Raw genomic sequence first — 18,063 nt, 5'->3', positions numbered from 1 at the left:
AAATAATTCGAGAAGCTGGACTTTAGGAAGCCAAAGCCCCTCAACGAGGTGAGTTGACACAGTGGCTGCAACAATGGGCTCAAACATAGCAACGACTGTGAGGATGGCACTATGAGTCGGAACTGACTCAACAGCACCTAACAGCAACAACAGCAGCAGCGATGACATGCTGTAGGTACTCAACAATATTTGGTGAAGGAGTCAAGCCAGGGACCTCTGCAGTTCCCCCAAACCAAGCAAACTTCTTGGGTAACTCATTTCACCATAGAGCCAAGTGTTTTCAGTCAAGTGAGGCTCTGGGGGGGATTACCACGTCTAGCTGTGTGACTGTTTCAATTTCCTTCTCTTTAAAATGTAGACAATAAAAGCATCCCCTCACAAGGTTGTTGGGAAGATTATGTGAAATAATGCAAGAAAAGCTCTCAGCAAGGCCTGGCAGGGGGTAAAGAAGGCTCTTCAAAGATATTCCTGTGTAAGCGTTGAACCAATGAGTGAGTTAAAGAAATGACTTCGGGTTGTCTGCTCATTTATTGAGCGCCTAATGGGTTTTTTTAATATGTGCCAGGTACTTCGTTAAGTACAGCATGAGAAGTGGAGAGGGGCGACTGCGCAGCACAAGGGAGTGTTCTCAACCCAGATTGCAGGGAAATCAAGCAAGGCTTTCTAGAGCTGAGTTTTGATGGGCAAGGGGCTTAGAAAGGAGAAACCTGTAGTATTAAAGGCGACGGTGGGTATTCCGGGTAGAGTCCACAGGATTCTGCTTGAAAGCTTATGAGCAAAGCCCTCTGGGTTCCTGAAATCAGAGTGACTTAGTAAGCCACGAGTGCGCACAGACTAAGGTGGTCAGAAGCGCTGGAAACGAAGTTGCTTACGTTCCAGTCCTGTTATCAGCCGCATGCCTTCGGCAAAGTTACTGAACTTTTCAGAACTTCCCCAAGTGTAAAAAGAATCTGTTAAGAATGCTCACCTGTCTAGGTGCCTGTGAGATCACGTAACCGAACTACGGGAAGACTCGCTTAAATACAGTACGAAATGCTCAAGCTGGTCTCTATGGGTCACCAGGGCTTCCCGCTCGGCTCGCAGGGGCTGGTGTGGGTGTGGGGGAGCAGTGGGGGAGGGGGAAGGGGAGAGTGGCGGTTTCTCTCTGGGCATGCGCAGTGGCCCAGCCGCGCGGCCCGTCAGGCACTGCGGTAGGCGCCCCCGGGGCTGCCAGGACCCTGACCCCAAGATGGCGGCGCCCGGCGAAGTGGCTGCGGCAGCGTCCGCCGAAGGCGATGGTGGGGGTTGCGGCTTCGGGATTTGGCTGGACGGACGGTTGGAGGCGCTGGGAGTAGACCGAGTTGTGTACAGCGCCTACATCCTGGGTGTCCTGCAGGAGGAAGAGGAAGAAGAGAAGCTGGATGCCCTGCAGGGAATCCTCTCTGCTTTCCTGGTGAGAAGCCCGGACACGTTTCTTCAGCCTCAGGCCGGTCCCTGAGGACTCTTGTCGGGACTTCGCAAACCTTTCCCCCTACGCAGGGTCCTATGGGGTTGGTGGTCTCATCTGGGAGAGAAATACTCTTGATTTCTGGGCAGCAGGGCAAGAGAGTTGCTCCCCAACCAGGTGCATAGAGAGGAAGGGCTTTTCCTTATTCTCGGGGACGGGACCCTTTCCGGATGCCTGTGGGTGAGCGGGCTGAGTGTTCTTCCGAAGGTGTTGAAATGTTTAAATGGGAGTTTTTAATCGTAAACGTCTAAAGACCGATTTTTTCCCCATCCGTTGTTCAGAGGGGGTAATGAAATGCTCCGGGGCCTCTGGGATGTCTGTGCCCTTTAAGAGCCAGTGCCCAGGGCTGTCTGTCCCATGACAAAAGCCTGCAGGAAGTACCCACTCGGTTCCCGTTTTGGAGGTAGGAATCCAAAAAAAGTAGGCTGGTGGTAGAGGTATTTTCATGCCTACGCTGTACTGAAGCAGATGTTGTGCTTGGTTCTTGGCCGTATTTACAGTACGTGTTTAGAATGCACTAATTTATTGGTGAGGAACCCTGGTGGCGGAATGGTTAAGCGCTCGCTGCTGACCAATAAGGTCGGCGGTTGGAGCCCACTAGCCACCGCGCAGGAGAAAGATGTGGCTCTTTGCTTCCGAGAAGATTTACAGCCTTGGAAATCCTGGGGGGCAGTTCTCTGTTCTATGGGATCACTATGAGTCGGAATCAACTCTAAGGCAATAGGTGGTTAATCGTATGTGGGGAAGGAGGTGGGGTGGAGGATGAGAGAAATGAAACCTTTCAAAAGGGAGTTAAACTTGGTACTTAAGTAGCCTGTTAGAAGCAGAATTAAGAATTCAGAAATGAGCACTTTTAAACCGTGTTTTAGTCCTAAGCCACAAAAGATGTCTACTTTTCCTACCTGACCCTTTTTACTGCCTTGGTCCCTATTTCCCCCATCACCAACACACACATTATTAGATTAGTCATAGGTAACAGGTGCTGCCTGTGGCTGTACCAGAAATTATTTCCTTTTGAACACAACAAACTCAAAAATAAATTCACTCACACCATCACTAAATGGATGTAGAAGGCTGAGTTGGCTTTGCATTCCCGGTTTATGGGAGTTCTGGAAAGCAGACTATGACTGTGAGGGCCACTTGCCCATCTAAGGCATTATCCTCTGGCATCTATCACAATGAACAGGTTTGAAAATGGGTTAATTTGTTATCCTCAAAACCAGTTTTCAGAGTAATGGTTAAAAGCTATGGCTGCTAACCAAATGATTGGCAGTTCAAATCACCAGGAGCTACTTGAAAATCCTGTGGGGCAGTTCTGCTCTGTCCTTTAGGGTCGCTGTGAGTTGGAATTCACTCGACGGCAGTGGGTTTGGTTTGGGTTTTTATGAAAGAGAATCAAAAGGTATTATGAACATATATGTCGATGTAAATATACATACTTTTTTGTTTTTCTTTAAAAGAACATGAGGAGAGAGTGGTAGAAGGCAGAAAGTATTTTGCTGACCTTTATTTTGTACAGATCTTGTGGAGGAGGGTAGAAGTGCAGTTCATTGATTGGGCATACACTTGAAATATAACACTGTACAGCTGTTCCAGGTCCTCCTGGCAAGGGCCTCTTTGACTCCCAGAGCCTGCACTGGTGAGATTGGGCTATAAATGGGAAAGCTGTAACACAGCTTGTGGTGCAAAGTTCAGTGGAAACACAATACAGCCGAAGTAAGTTTTCTTGGACCCTGACATAGGTCGTAGGGGGAAAAAGTAGGAGGCAACAATTTAGGTTAGTTTTTACTTCTACCTGGGAAGTTTGTAAAGAGTCTGTGAAGAGAAAGTTGAAATAACTTGAGTTTGTTAGTGGTACCAGCTCCTTGATCAGTTGTTTTAATGGTGTCATTATTTGGAGCTGTATGTCTGTATGCCTCCAAAGATAGGCATGAGTTTGCTTTAGATTCTTCCAGGCTCTTGGTAGAAGAGGCAAAGTTATCTAGAAGGGATCTATGGTTCTTTATATCTACCACTTGTTTGCATAAACTACAGAAGACAAAATGCTTTTTAATGGTGGCTACCCCCCTTACCCTGCCTGATTGAAACACCATATTTAATTTTCTCATAGTTTTCCCAGTCTTTTCCATGTAGAAACTGACTATGGGAAGAATTGGCCAGCAGTTATACGGTGAGGCAGGGGTTCTGTCCATGGAACAACTGAGAAGCATTTTTACAGAGCAATAAGGGCAAATGAATGAATAATTTATATGTTAAACACATAGTTCAAAGTGCTGGTCTCTGTCAGTTAGTCTGGCTGCATATAGTGCCAGGAGCCCTTGCCTGTCTACCAGATCCATTTCTAGGGAAAAGAAAAGGCATAGCCAGATCAGTCACCAGATTGGGCTAGGATACAATGTTAGAAACAGACGTTTATCAGCAACAATTTTAAGGTAAGATTCAAAAACGGTGTTATAGTTGGGAGCAAATAACAGTAAATAAAGGCTTTCTATCACCCGTCTCTTCAGTCCCTCCATTAGTACTTGCATTGATTGAGTCATTCATTCATCATATTTTTATTGAGAGCTTATGTATGCTAAGCACTGTCCTAAGTGCTCTGGGTACATGAGAGAACAAAATAAACTAAAAAAAAAAAACCCAAAAAAACCATAAGCAGTAAATTATATGGTAGTATGTTAGAACGTGGTAAGTGCTATGAAGAAAGAGCACTGTAAGGGGATCAGAAGTGGAGTAGAGGGGTGGATTGCAATTTTAAGTAGGGTGGTCAAGGTATTATGTTTTATGGCAGCTGTTTATATACTAGACTACTAAATTATAAGTGCCATGAAGCCAGGCACTATTTCTCATTCTTGGTGTCTCACTCATCTTAGTGCTTTGAGCATAGCAGGCATCTTCTGAATGAATGAATGAATACATGAACTAATTGGTTCAGACAAGGAGACTGGAAGAATAAACCACCTTTTCCAAGAGCTATCTTTCTCTTTTGCCTCTCCACTCCTTTTCCCGTGCTGTTTTCTTTCTGTCTTCGTTTGCTTTTTTTCCCTCCCTGAGGGCTCCAAGAACTACTGGAACTCTGGACCAAAGAAGTTCTGCATATCTGGCACATGTGCTAGAAGGATGCAGAATAGAGGATGGAATCCTCTGCTGGGGACAAATAAGGATATCCATAATAGGTCTGTGTTCTGACTGCTTACTTTCCTTTGGAGAGATGGTATAGTATAATGATTAAGAATGTGGGCTTCAAGCCTGACTGCTTAATCCACTTATTCTTGTGTGACCTTGGGGACATTTCTTAATCTCCATGCATTGGTTTCCTCCTCTAAATTGAGACTACTAATAAGTACTTCGTGGAACTATTTTAAAAATTGAGATTTCTCATGTAAAGTATTCAGAATAGTGCCTAGAATATGGTAAACCCAAACCAAGGCTGTGGAGTCGATTCCGAGTAAGCACTTAGTAAATGTGAACTCTGCCACTTTGCCCTGAGGGGTGGCATGTGACTGTGGTGAAGGCAGCTGTAATGAAGACACGAGGAAAAACTCGTTATTTGTTGAATGCCTTTTTTTTTACCAAGTAGCATAGGCACTTTATACAGATTCTCATGTAATCCTCACTAAAATTCTCGGAAGATGTGAAAGTTAAAAAACTTGTTCATAGGTCTGGGATTTGAACTTAGTATGTCTGACACCAAAGCCGACATCTTTTTTGTTATGCCGAGGAAGATTGGTTGACATGTAAAATATGTATGCTTATGTAAAATGGACAGAGGAATGGTTGGCTAGGAGACCATCTCCTCATTTATCTCCTCTTTATGTGTCAATAAGCAGCATGAAAGTTGATCTTGGAGAATGTTCTGAGTTGAGCGTATCATCCAGTGAAGGTTGCACAGAGGAGAGTTTTGACTCAAGCAACAGGTTTTTGCTCCAAAATGAGGAGGACTTCCCTGAGCTGGTGGGAATCCCTTCCCCTGGAGTTGGCAAGATGGAATGGGTGCTCTTGATCTGGCAGGTGTGGATTCTGGAGCACGTGCAGAATTACTTCTGTTTCCATAGCTTCAGAAGAAAAATGCACATTCTATTTTATGGCTCTCCAAGCCCTTCTCATGATTTCTTCCCAGCTCTGTACCCTCTGCTTAGGCTTTTTCAGGTTGCTGTTATTTTTATTTTTGATCATTTTATTGTTGTCTAGGTGAAAGTTTACAGAGAAAATTAGTTTCCTGCTCAACAATTTATACACAGCTTGTTTTGTGACATTGGTTGCAATTCCCTGAATGTGTCAGCACTCTCCCCTCTTCCTCCCTGGGTTCCCCGTGTCCATTCACCCAGCTTTCCTGCTGCTGCCATCCTTCTGAACTTTGCTTTTGGGCAAATGCTGTCTTTTAGGTCTGTATAGTTAATTGTTTGAGGTATACATTCCTCACTGGTGTTATTGTTCATTTTACAGGTCTGCCTATTGTATGGCTATAATGGGAACTCTGGGAGTGATTTCAGTTCCAAGTTTGAAGGCTGTCGCCACAGTCTCAGGGGTTCTACTAGTCTGTATCAGACCAGTAAATCTGGTCTTATTTATGAGTTTGAATTTTGTTCTACATTTCTCTCCCACTCTGTCCATGACTTACTATTGTGGTCCCAGTCAGTGGTAGCTGGGCACCATCTAGTTCTTCTGGTCTCAGGCTAATGTGGTCCATTAGTCCTTTGGACTAATTGTTTCCTTGAGGCTTTGGTTTTTTTCACTCTTCTTCGCTCTGGGCAGGAAGAGACCAGTTGTTGTATCTTACATGGCCGCTAGCAAGCTTTTGAAGCCCCAGTCACTACTCACCGAGGTAGGATGTAGGACACTGTAACTGTATGGATTATGATATGACAGTTGACCTAGATATCCCCCAAGACTATGGTTCCTAACCCTGAAGCCCAATATTTCAGTCCCAGGAGGTGTATGGTTATATAAAAAAAAAAAATTTTTTTTTTTTTTTTTTTTTTTACAGCTAAGAAGTTTTCATGACTGTGTCCCCTGTGTGCACTACTGCATACATGGGGTACATTTGCAGCGTGTACATATGTATATGTATACGTGGGTATACTTCCATACACCCTCCCACCCGTTCAGCTTACATATCTATCTATGTATCTACTTGTACATTATTACTTTTGCAGGATTGATGTGTATTAGTATTTACCATTGTTGCCTTTTACTCTTATTTACCTTTCAGTGTCTTCCTTTACCTTGATTATGTTGTGTTGACTTCCCCCATGTTGTGTATTATCTCTCTTTTCACCAAAGTTAAAAGTATGTGTCTATTACTTAGTGGTCCCCCCATCCCTGGTAACCATCAAAGGATGTTTCTGTCTGTGTGGAAACCTTTTCTTAACTTTTTATAATAGTGGTCTCATACAATAATTGTCCTTCTGTGATTGACTTACTTCACTCAGTTTAATATTCTCCAGGTTCATCCATGTTGTAAGCTGTTTTGCAGATTCGTCATTGTTCTTTACCGTTATATGTACCACAGTTTGCTTATCTATTCATCCATTGATGGGCACTGAGGCTGTTAACATCTTTTTGCTATTTTGAACAATGCCGCAATGAACATGGGTGTGCGTGCATGTGTCTGTTCGTGTCTCGGCCCTTATTTCCCTAGGATACATACCTAGAAGTGGGATTGAGGTTGCTATTATTTTTGAGGGCACTCAGAGAAAATTAATTGGTTTACTTTTCCAATTAGGAAGAAGACTCCCTACTTAACATATGCCGGGAGATTGTGGAACGATGGTCGGAAACTCAGAACGTTGTCACCAAGGTGAAAAAAGAAGGTAGAGTTGGAGTTTCTATGTCTAACCTTCAGTGCCTTTTCTAACAGCTTTTACTATACAGCTGTTAGGGAAAGAGTTTTTAGTTTTGCCCTTTATATAGTCACTTCCTAAGATAATTTAAACTGGCAGCAGGTCACTTTAACACTTTACTGAACATTGGTTTCCTCGTCTACTTTTATGTTTTTCCAGTTCAAAATGAGCAGTTATCTTCATTGTGGTTTTTACTTTTTTTTCATTTCTTTTCCACTACTTCTTTTACATTTACATTGCAGGTGTAGAATTAAATGAATTTTTCCTTCCTCCCACTTTTTCCATGCTCATATGTCATAGCGTAGGTTATGGTTGGGCTTTTGCCTTATTCAGCTAAAGCCTTCACTCTTTAAAAAGGAAGCAAAATGGGCTAATATATTTCACTATTAGGATGTCAAATTAGCTGTAGGACATTTAAATCCTAAAAACCAAACTTGAATAGAATCTATTCTAAATTGTCTGCATTGTTGGTTCTTAGCCTTGGCTGTACATTAGAGTCACTTGACAGACGTTAAAAAAAATACCTGTGCCTGGGCCATGCCATGGACCAATTTTATACCAACATCTTGAGTTGAGGCCAGGCATTCAGATTTCTTTAAAAGCTCCCCAGATGATTCTAATATGCAGCCAGGGTTAAGAACCGCTACTCTACACCACTGCCTCCTTTCACTGAGAATGGAGAACTTAGTGGTTGATTTTTATTTTAAATCTAAGAATTTCACTTGGCATAATTATAAACATGAAAGGAACCAGCTTACGTTGGTTCTATATTCCTTCTTAGCTTTCTGGGATGAGAGGGGAGAAGGTTGCATCTTTGGAGGTTTAATTTTTTATGGTTCTAATGCAGTCCTTTTAAAGTTTTTTTTTTTTTTTAAAGCAGCAGACTTATTTTTATTTTAATGGGAACTTATGTAACTGTAATATATAAAACATAAAAGCTGGGCTGCTCTGATTGACGATGGTTACAAGGTTTAACGCCTGGCCTGCGTGACCTTTCCTTTCCTTTCTCATTGGCCCCTAAGGCACCTCCTTTGAGCCTCAGATGCCAGTGCCTTTAGGGCCAGCACTGCCTGGGTGGACTGGTGGTCCAGTGAGCTTAATTTCTCTCTCATACAACCTGCGGTCCCTCCCTTCCACTGCCTCCCAGATGAAGTACAGGCCATTGCCACCCTAATTGAGAAGCAGGCACAGATCGTGGTGAAGCCCAGGATGGTGTCAGAAGAGGAGAAGCAGAGAAAAGCTGCCCTCCTGGCCCAGTATGCTGATGTCACAGATGAAGAGGAATATCCTTTCTGGAGTCTCAGCACCATTCCCTGAGGCTCAAGGCAGAAGTGTTTGTTGGCCTGCAGTGAGCTTTGGGAGGCTGTCAGTTCCGCTCTGTGGCTTAATTTTTTTTACCTCTAAATGGCGTGATATGGCCCTTTATGGGTGTGAGGAATGATGTTGGAATAGTTGACCCTGGACTTGTTTTCAGTATAAACTCAGTATATTCCTCAGAATTTTTAGTGTAAAGCAAATGATACCTTAATAATGGACCTTTTATATCTTGCTTTCAGAAAACAAGATACAGCTGTGATTTTTGTATAATACCTTTCTATGCAGTTCAAGGTCACATGTATAATCCATGTTTTATTCTTTTCCAGTAGATAAGGAAAGTGAGGCACAAAGAAATGAGTGGGAGATCAGAGGCATTCAAAGAACTAGTGGCAAAACCAGGACTAGAATCTGGATACTTCTGAAGGATTCCCTAAATTTAGAGCAGTTTCATTTGAGTTTTTTTATGTTCTAGTGACCACATAATTAAAAGTGAGGCCGAATCCCCAAGCAACTCCAGAATTAATTTGGAATTTGAGTACAGGGACTATGTAAAATGCATTGTTGGCAGGGGCCAGTTTGGCTCCCTGTGAACTTGCAGTTTAGGAAATGCTTAGCTTACTGAGTCTACTTGAGTGGAGTATGTGACACTTCTTTCCTAGTTCTTCCTCATGACTTTTCTTGCAGAGTTGGCAGAGCTATGGTTCCCGTTACAAAACCTCATTCCTTTGTCTAGAAGATAACTTCAAAGTGGTTTGCGTGGATGGCTTATTAAAAAACAGATGCTGGTCCCCACCACCAGAGAGTCTGATTCCGTAGGTTTGGGATGGGGCCAGAGAATCTGCATTTCTGATGAGTCCCCAGGTGGTTCTGGGAACCATACATTGAGAACTACTGTTTTAGAGGTATCTTGCCATCCCCCAACTTCCAGATAATGTGGCAGTCCACCAAGATCAGCTTAAGCTTCTTTTCAGCTTCTAAGAGATAGGATCTTATAATAAGGATCTTTGAACAGTGTTCACTAAGTTGAGACTTTTAAAGATGAATCTCCTGGGTTTAGCACCATATCCCTGACTGTCTTCCTTCCATTCAATGTGCCTTTCCTACCCACCAATCTCCTGAATGTTTTCTAATGTTGGGTTGGGTTATGCCAACCCTTATCTTCCATCCTACTTGCCTTAACGTCACTCACGGAAGCAGATGAGAAGGATGATTCAGGTGCCACCACAATGAACATTGGTTCTGACAAATGTATCCTTCTCTGTGTCCACCCCCATGTTTTCTTCATAGAATCCTTGAAGGTCAGTTTTTATTTTGCCATTGGGAGTCAGCATTGGGAGCCCCATTCCTAAGACAAACTAATAGTCAATTTAGCAAGAACTTTCCCCAAAGAACACGTTAACATGTACTGTGAGGGGATTAGCTTGAAGGAAGGATCTCTAAGGGAAAATAAGAATTTATACTCCCTGTGTATGGTTGCCCAGCACTGTGTAAGGATTAAAACAGTATTGAAGTCTTGGTCTTTGTCCACAGAGACCTTATAATTTGTTGGAAAGAGAACACAAACTGAAATTTTTAACAGACTAAACAATATGTACATATTGAAATATGTGCTGAGAAGGTCTCTACCAACAGAGTCACTTATTAGAAGCTTACTAAAGGAGGTGAATTTAAAGATCCACCACCCACTTAAAGATGAGGAGTATGGTGGATTACCAGAGAAAGGGGTTGTTTCAGGGAGACTTATTTATTTAAAAGAACTAAAGCAGAAAAAAGTCATGTTTTTAGAGATGAGCTTGTTTTTGGAATCATAAGAAATGAGAGATAAAGTTTTTGACTTGGTGTTTTCTGACTATGGTTAAACTTATTATTTCACAACTGTTATTATAAATTGAGTTCATGGCTATTAGAACATGGTTTTCACTCAAACTTTAGTGGTCTAGCGAAAAAAAGTTTAGTAGGGTTAAACAACTTAAGTCTTTGCAAGCACTTTAATATTGCCAAGCACATAAAAGTTTTGCCAGTTATACTTCATACTCGTTAAAACTTGCCTAGCTGCTCCAACAATACTCTGCCATTGAATGATGTAGTTATTCTAGAATGAAATTTTATTTTGATAAAATATTTTAAAATTCAGGTTTAGATAAATCTGAATGAGATTTTTATTCTGAGGGATATTTTTTAAACTTTTATAATGATAGCTTTAGGATTTTGCATCAGACCAAAGATAAATATGACTTTTTAAGACTTGGAGTAGGTAGAGCACATTCAGGACTCAGCATGTGGAGCAAGGACAGCCAGAAGGAAAAAAGCAGCAGTTGTGACCTGTACCATAATCCCTTAACTCACCTGTAGCTCTGTTCCGAAACACCAATGTGGAAGATGTCCTCAATGCCCGAAAACTGGAGCGAGACTCGCTTCGGGATGAGTCCCAAAGGAAGAAGGAACAAGACAGGTTGCAGAGGGAGAGGGACAAACTAGCCAAGCAGGAGCGCAAGGAAAAGGAAAAGAAAAGGACACAGAAAGGGGAGCGAAAGCGATAACCTTGGCCTACTCTTCTCCTTTCTCCCGTGAACTTGATCAAAGGGAGAACTGATTGTACACATGTGTATTTAAGAGAAATGAGAGAACACTGCAAAATGGTTTCCCAAGGCATTTCCTCTTTTGTTTACATGGCCAAATGGAAAATCACAAACACTTCTAATTACAAAATGTGCCATGTCTCTGTGGTATGAGTAATCAGATTATTGTAGTTGATGTCTTTACCAAAGATATGGACTGGGAGCAAGGTCTGTCTTTTAATACTGAAATCCTGTGCTCCTTTTGGTCACTTTAGTCTTCCCTTACCGTAGATAAACAGCAGGATTCAGAAAGCTAACACTTTTAGTTTTCAGCCTGAAGGAGTAGAAACATCACCATTCCTTCCCCAAGGTGAAATGTAAGAGTGCAAATTGTTTCTAATGTATTTATTCCATAAATATGTTGTTTCATGGTTGAAATAGAAAGCTAATGAGGAGCTCTACCTGGATCCAGATTTTGTTACATGGCAGCAAACTAGGAAAATGGGAGAAGTTATTTGGGGGGTGTTCTAGATTCGAAGTTTTTTTTTAAAGTTACAGCCTATGGGTAGAAAAGAAGTATCTTTTTAGTAGAGATAGGTATTTTTCCTCATCTAGGCTGTGACTTTAAGAAGGACACGTCCTTATCGGTACAAGAATATCATCGTTAGCTAGATTTCCTAAATCATGAATCCTCTTGAATGCTGATAGAGATCTGAATCTAATTTGCCCCAAAAGGTATAAAGACTGATAATTCCTTGTTTAGAGAAACTGGAGAAATCGCCCTTTTAAGGAAGAAACACTGGAAATCTCTGCTAACACAGATACTTAATAGTGTACATAGTAGGTGCTCAACAGATTTATCTAATGAATGAATGGAAAATTGCTTGGGAGAGTAAAAAGTGAGCTGGAGCTCTCCATTTCTACTTTTGTCATAAGCCACATTCAGTTGTAAATAAGGTTTTCTCTGACTTCCAGGCAGCAGACTGTCAAGAAGCTTGAATTGTGGAGACAGACAGTAGATATTTTATACCAGGGGTTGGCAAATTATTGCCTGCAGATCAAATTTGGCCTGGCCTGTTTTTGTATGGTGCAAGCAAATGATGTATGTTTTTAAAGAGTTGTTAAAAAAGAGTATGTGACAGAAACCATATGTGGCCCACAAAGCCTCACATATTTACTATCTGGCTCTTACAGAAAAAGTTTGCCAAGTTCTGTTTTGTACCATTGACTATGAGGTTAACAAAAAACTTTACCATTGTGCAGAAGGTAAAAAGATGCATGGTTAAGGAAAGGAGATGTCTTATCTCTTCATATACTCCTATAGCTGTGACATTGCAAAAATAAAAAAAAATTTTAAAACCCATCTTTTTTAAAAAAATAAACTTTATTAAATCACTATCTTCTGATTTATATGATTCCTTCTAGCTACCCATGGAAATGAACTCTGTGTGGATATTCATTTAGGAATGTGTTGAGTTATTATTCAAACTAGTGTTGACTTAAAAAAAAAAAAAGGATCAGTTCACTAGGTTTTGAGGAAGGATAGCCACTTAACTAAGGATATCCTTCTAAACTGTTCAGTATTGCAAAGGGCAAATTTTAAACAACTTTATATTTTATGGAAGGAGCCCTGGTGGCACAGTGGTTAAGTGCTCAGCTGCTAACTAAAAGTTTGGCAGTTTGAACCTACCAGCTACTCCCCAGGAAAAAGATGTGGCAGTCTGCTTCCGTAAAGATTAGAGACTTGGAAACCCTATGAGCAGTTAGTTCTACTCTGTCCTATAGTGTCACTGTGAGTGACAGTCGACTTGATGGCAATGGGTTTGGTTTTATTTTCTGTGGTAAAGTAGACATTTTAGACCAAATTTGGGATTTCAGTTGTAACATTAATTCTCAACCCTCTAAAACTTTATAGTAGCATGCTATTCAAGTGGGAGGAACAGGGATACAATAAGTCAAGGTAATTTTCAATGTCCTTTATATAAATTGCTTTTTCCATGTTCTTAAAAAAATAAGTATGCCAAATTCTTTTGGATTAGAAATGGTGGGAGCATCAGTTTTATCAGCTTCATCATAAATCATGTGTGATAGATTAGAAGGTATGTCAAAAATAAGGAGAACCAACTAATTTAAGAATTATCTACTAGGTAATATGTTATTTAGATTTATAACATTTTAAAGAATTTTTTGTAAGTGTGTGGTTTTTGTTAATGGACTGGTGTTTCATTTCTGACCATTATCATGTAAAGACTTCCTCAGAATTTTTATTTTGGTATCCCTGGATAAAAACAGAACAAAAATTTCATCTTTGAAGGAGGTCAGTTTAGATCCAAGGATACCTGAATTGCATTGGTTTCAGTCTACAAATATTACTTAGGTGCTGATAATGAAATTTAAAACTGAGCATCAGTTCTTAACAATTAAGTGAAATTTGATTTGTTTTCTCATGAGTTACTCTTAAGGTTAGGAACTAATACAAACGTAAAAAATGATACTAAGTATTTTCAACAAAGTAATTTATTTTTTCACCTGACAGAGTAAATTCAGTACAATATTTGTTTTTATAACATCTAACATGTCTTATCTCAAACTTAACCACTTTCTGTGCAGTGACTGGTGGGGCGATCTGTTTTATTTGACTACCCTCAATGTAATTCATTTGGGTAGTTCTAAGGCATATCAGTGATCAAAATGTTTTTCCCTACAGTTACTCCTGCATTCTCAATCAGTTTCTTCCGCACATCATCTAAAGAAAATTTATGTGGTGTGATTACACTCTTTTTTTTTTTTTTTTTAATACCAGGATTTCTAAAACTAGGAAATACACCAACATTTAAAACATCAGTGTTTCTAGTCAAGGATAGTTCAATTTCATCAGTACATTATATTATAGTTCAACTCATGCTAGAAATGTTAAAACCCAAGATCTTCTGAGTCACATAATACCAACATTTCATGTTAATGAATAAATTATTCAGGTTCCATACAAAGATATGAAGTGATGAGAAACAGAAAATGCCAAGCTTTCAAGAGCTCTTAAAAAAAATACAGAAGCAAACTAATGAACACAACTACACAAAATATACACTAACGAATTGCAAACTTAAACAAGTTAAAGATTAACCTTAAAAAATACATTTTAGAACTTCCTGATACCCTCATAAAAGGCTGCAAACTAAGGGTATTAAAACAATAGTCATTATTTTAAATACTGTGCATCGAGCCTAAAAGATCCAGATAAAGGAAATGTTTTGATTCAATTTAAATATTTTAAAACTGGAAATATTTAATAATTGATAGTATAATTTTAAGGAATACACACAAATGATTTGAACAGGTTTTATATTCAGTAACTTGCATGGTTTTTATACTGGCACTTTTATCACTAATTTCGGAGAATCCGATGCATTTTCCTCCATATGTTTAGGCACTAAGATTTCAAATTTATAAATACGGTAGTATTTTAAATATTAAATTTTTACATGAATATTGGGCTTATCCTTGTCTTCCTTTGTTTCCTAGGTATTATCCAGTTTCATGAGGAAAACACTTTTATATCACAATCAAAACTTGTCTTGGTTACTAGACTGTAGCCATAATTGGGTTACAGTCACTTAGATTCATTATTTGGAATTATACTTACTAAGGCAGACCTAAATGAAACTTCTCTCCCAGAAGAATTTCACATATGCATTTACCTACACTGCAGAATGGGTTTAAGCAATATATTAGCTGTTAGGAAATATTTAATTTACTTAAACTTGTTATCTTTGACTACTCAGAACTTGTAGTCAGTTTTACCTTTGAGTTCACTTTAAACTATATCTGATTCATTCCAAATAGAAGATTTTTAAATAGAAGTCAGACTTCATTAAGGTATTAACTTTAAATCTGAAAGAAAATTAATATACTGAAATTTTCAAGTTTGACAAGTTCATTAAAATTAGCATGTCTTGATACATTTACTTATCAGCTTTTATTCTTCTTTCTGCTGACATTTCCTTAATGTTTGTTTGCTTCACCTCTCTGGTTCATTGGGTTGCTATTATTTATGCTTTCATGGATTTTATCTTCACAACTTACTATATCTTGTAAAGCCTTTTCCACATCTGCTTGGCCAGCTGTACTGGCTGTTTTTGGCAAGGTCATCTGCAGTGCACACCATAAGGTAGTGCGTGCTTTCCGAGTAGCCACACACATCTCTTTAATTGCTGAAGCAAGAGCAAAAACATCTGTAAAAGAAATGTTCAAGGTCAGTTCATATTAGATACCATTTAAAAATCTCTTAACTTTAAAAAATTTAAAAAATATTTTTAATTTTATTGTGGTACAATATATATAACAAAGCATTTGCCATTTTAATCTTTTTAAGTTTACAATTCAGTGACGTTAATTGCATTCACCATGTTGTGCAACCATCACCAGTATCCACTCCCAGATATTTTTCATCACCCTCAACAGAAGGTGAATACAGCCCCTGGGAAACACTAATAAACTTTTGTCTGTATGCATTTGCCTGTTCTAGACATTTCATATAAATGAGATCATACAATATTTGTCCTTTTGTGTCTGACTTATTTCAATCAGAATAATGTCTTCAGGAATCCCTTTAATTCTTACAAAGCCCTGTGCTGTTGCTACTAAAGGATCAAACATTATTTCTGTAAAAGATGGCTATTGATTAAGCTAGTCAATATACTTAAAAGTTTGGTACTTTATCTCTTACTTGTATGACAATGACTTTGCTTTGAATAGAAACAAACTTTGTCTTCAGTTAAGTAGATAAAATTAGGTAAGTGTAAATTTTAGAAATCTTTTAACCTTGGTTAGAATCTGATTTTACTAACACTGAAATTATTTCACTGCCTTAGCAAAAAAGAATATGCGTTAATATATGTACCTCTGTCATCTTGGCATCTAGGAACTCCTTGCCTTTGCCGATTTGAAGCATTTACAATTTCATCCTTTCTACGTGACTGTACAATGTGAATGGACTCCAAGTGTCTATCAAGAGCAGTAGAGATATTGGCATGAAGGGGAGAGCTTCGAAGACGTTCCATTTTGCCTAGTAAAGTCACAACCTGAGGGAAATATTTTAAATTATGGTAAGGCATGTAAGGACACTGCCATGCCATTAACATAGGTAACAACAAGTCTTCAATGAAGCAGAATAGAGATAAGAACAATAATACTCATTTAATAACTATTTGAATGCTCACTGTGTCTTGGACACTATGCAGGGGGAAACAGAGATGGAAAGTCAGTCTTTTATATATGTATAGATTAATTCTAGAAGCTTTCAGGTTGTTGATCATTGAGAATAAGCACCAGTGAAAAAGTAAAACATTCAAACACTTCTCTGTCTTTAACAGAAGGTGCAAATGTAATATCCAGTATTACTTTTGGCAAATAAGAGAACAGCCTGCAAATAGAACATTATTAGGAGGTATTGTAATCTAAAGGAAAAAAATTGAGCTTAAAGGGACAAGCCCTAGATTAAGTAATCCTGACCTCAGCCAGTCCTTAATCTTTCTGGGTCTCCAGTGTTCACCTTTTGGAAATCAGAAATATTCAGATAATAATACTGACTAATGGAGGATTTAAGGAATCTGTAATCCAGAAAATACTGATATATATTTACATTGGAATCATACAAAATAAACCCCATAGTTGTTAAAATTGCTAAGGAAAATTAGGAAGTCTCTCAGCCCTCTGGGGTTAAGCTTAAAAAAAAAAAAAAAAGACACTGGATATATTTGATCAGGAATCAGGAGGGGGATTATGTTTCATAGTTGAATAAGTTTGACTTGTTTCAAATTCCCAACTTGGAAGGTGTATAAAAAGAACTTTTCAAATAATTAAGATGTTTAACATGAAATATATACAATAATTGCTTTTAGAAGGTAAATGATTTAACGGTTCACATTAGAATCCGGTGTTCAGTGACTGGAGAGAGCAGTAAAATACTCAATTAAGAAGCTAAAGGCACCTGAATGAATGTCTCTCTAACCTTACACTCAAATCACGTTTCTTTGGAATAAGTCTATACCAGTTCGGCCTATGGAGAAAACAAAAGTATACAGGTATTATTTTCTTCCCCACTGTATACCAAATCCTTGAGGGAAACAAAACAACAAAAGAAGAATGCTACACGCAGAAAACTACAGTGAACTACTAATTAGTATATATTTTTAAAATAAGACAGAATCACTTTGCATAAATGATAAGTATAAAGGAATTTGCACAAGTGGTTTTAATAAACTTTTAAAAGATTTTTTTGCAGAATTCTACAAAACTAAGCAAACTAGAAAATAGTACACCCAAAAATATTTTTACCCTTTGTGTGTTTCTAAAATAACATCATTAAGTATAAATGAAAACACGGGTGGTGTAGTGGTTAAGAGCTACTGCTGTTAACCAAAAGGCTGGCAGTTCAAATCCACCATGTGCTCCTTCGAAACCCTATGAGGCAGTTCTATTCTGTCCTATAGGGTCGCTGTGAGTCGGAATCGACTTGATGGCAGTGGGTTTTTTAAGTATAAATAAAATTATAACAGCTATAAATAACTATAACCTAAATTAATGCAAAGGATAAGTGTAGCTGAAAAAAGTATATTAATATCTACAGTTTTTGAACCTTTTATTTATTGCTAGAAATGTATTATTACTGAGATAAAGGAATTTTAACTTGAAACAATTTTAAGAAAAATGAAAAAGATGTTTATTAACATAACATCTGGCTGTAACCTATGTCAGTATTTGAATGTAAGATACCCATTGCTGTCGAGTCAGTTCTGACTCACAGCGACCCTACAGGACAGAGTAGAACTACCCCATAGGGTTTCCAAGGCTGTAATCGCAG

At 38.9% G+C, this 18,063-nt stretch overlaps 2 protein-coding genes across 8 annotated transcripts in view; one reads left to right on the top strand and one right to left on the bottom strand.

The window, feature by feature from the left end:
* Positions 1-1,193: 1,193 nt before the first annotated feature.
* On the top strand, positions 1,194-14,408 carry CCDC43 (coiled-coil domain containing 43). Its single transcript, XM_049860849.1, has 5 exons — positions 1,194-1,432; positions 7,209-7,296; positions 8,474-8,609; positions 9,833-9,891; positions 10,996-14,408. Exons 1-5 carry the CDS (start codon positions 1,229-1,231, stop codon positions 11,181-11,183), a joined length of 675 nt encoding a protein of 224 aa, XP_049716806.1. The 5' UTR covers positions 1,194-1,228; the 3' UTR covers positions 11,184-14,408.
* A 795-nt stretch (positions 14,409-15,203) lies between these two features.
* Positions 15,204-18,063, bottom strand: part of MEIOC (meiosis specific with coiled-coil domain) — a 78,301-nt gene continuing 75,441 nt past the window's right edge. For all 7 annotated transcript variants that reach the window (XM_049860834.1, XM_049860829.1, XM_049860833.1 and 4 more), the window contains 2 exons: positions 16,102-16,282; positions 15,204-15,433 (listed from right to left, as the gene is read on the bottom strand). In XM_049860834.1, coding sequence (XP_049716791.1) covers positions 15,204-15,433; positions 16,102-16,282 — 411 coding nt within the window. The remainder of the gene's footprint in view (positions 15,434-16,101; positions 16,283-18,063) is intronic.

The sequence above is a fragment of the Elephas maximus genome, chromosome 19, assembly GCF_024166365.1.
Source record: "Elephas maximus indicus isolate mEleMax1 chromosome 19, mEleMax1 primary haplotype, whole genome shotgun sequence".
NCBI lineage: Eukaryota > Metazoa > Chordata > Mammalia > Proboscidea > Elephantidae > Elephas > Elephas maximus.
Note: the sequence above shows the minus strand (reverse complement) of the source record. Positions and strands in the feature narration are given on the sequence as shown.

What these genes read in the sequence shown, in the direction of transcription:
- CCDC43 (XM_049860849.1), top strand. Translation starts at nt 1,229, where the DNA reads ATGGCGGCGCCCGGCGAAGTGGCTGCGGCAGCGTCCGCCGAAGGCGAT. An exon ending in CACCAAGGTGAAAAAAGAAG is followed by an intron (nt 7,297 to 8,473) that starts GTAGAGTTGGAG and finishes ACTGCCTCCCAG; the next exon opens with ATGAAGTACAGGCCATTGCC. An exon ending in GATGTCACAGATGAAGAGGA is followed by an intron (nt 8,610 to 9,832) that starts ATATCCTTTCTG and finishes AACGTCACTCAC; the next exon opens with GGAAGCAGATGAGAAGGATG.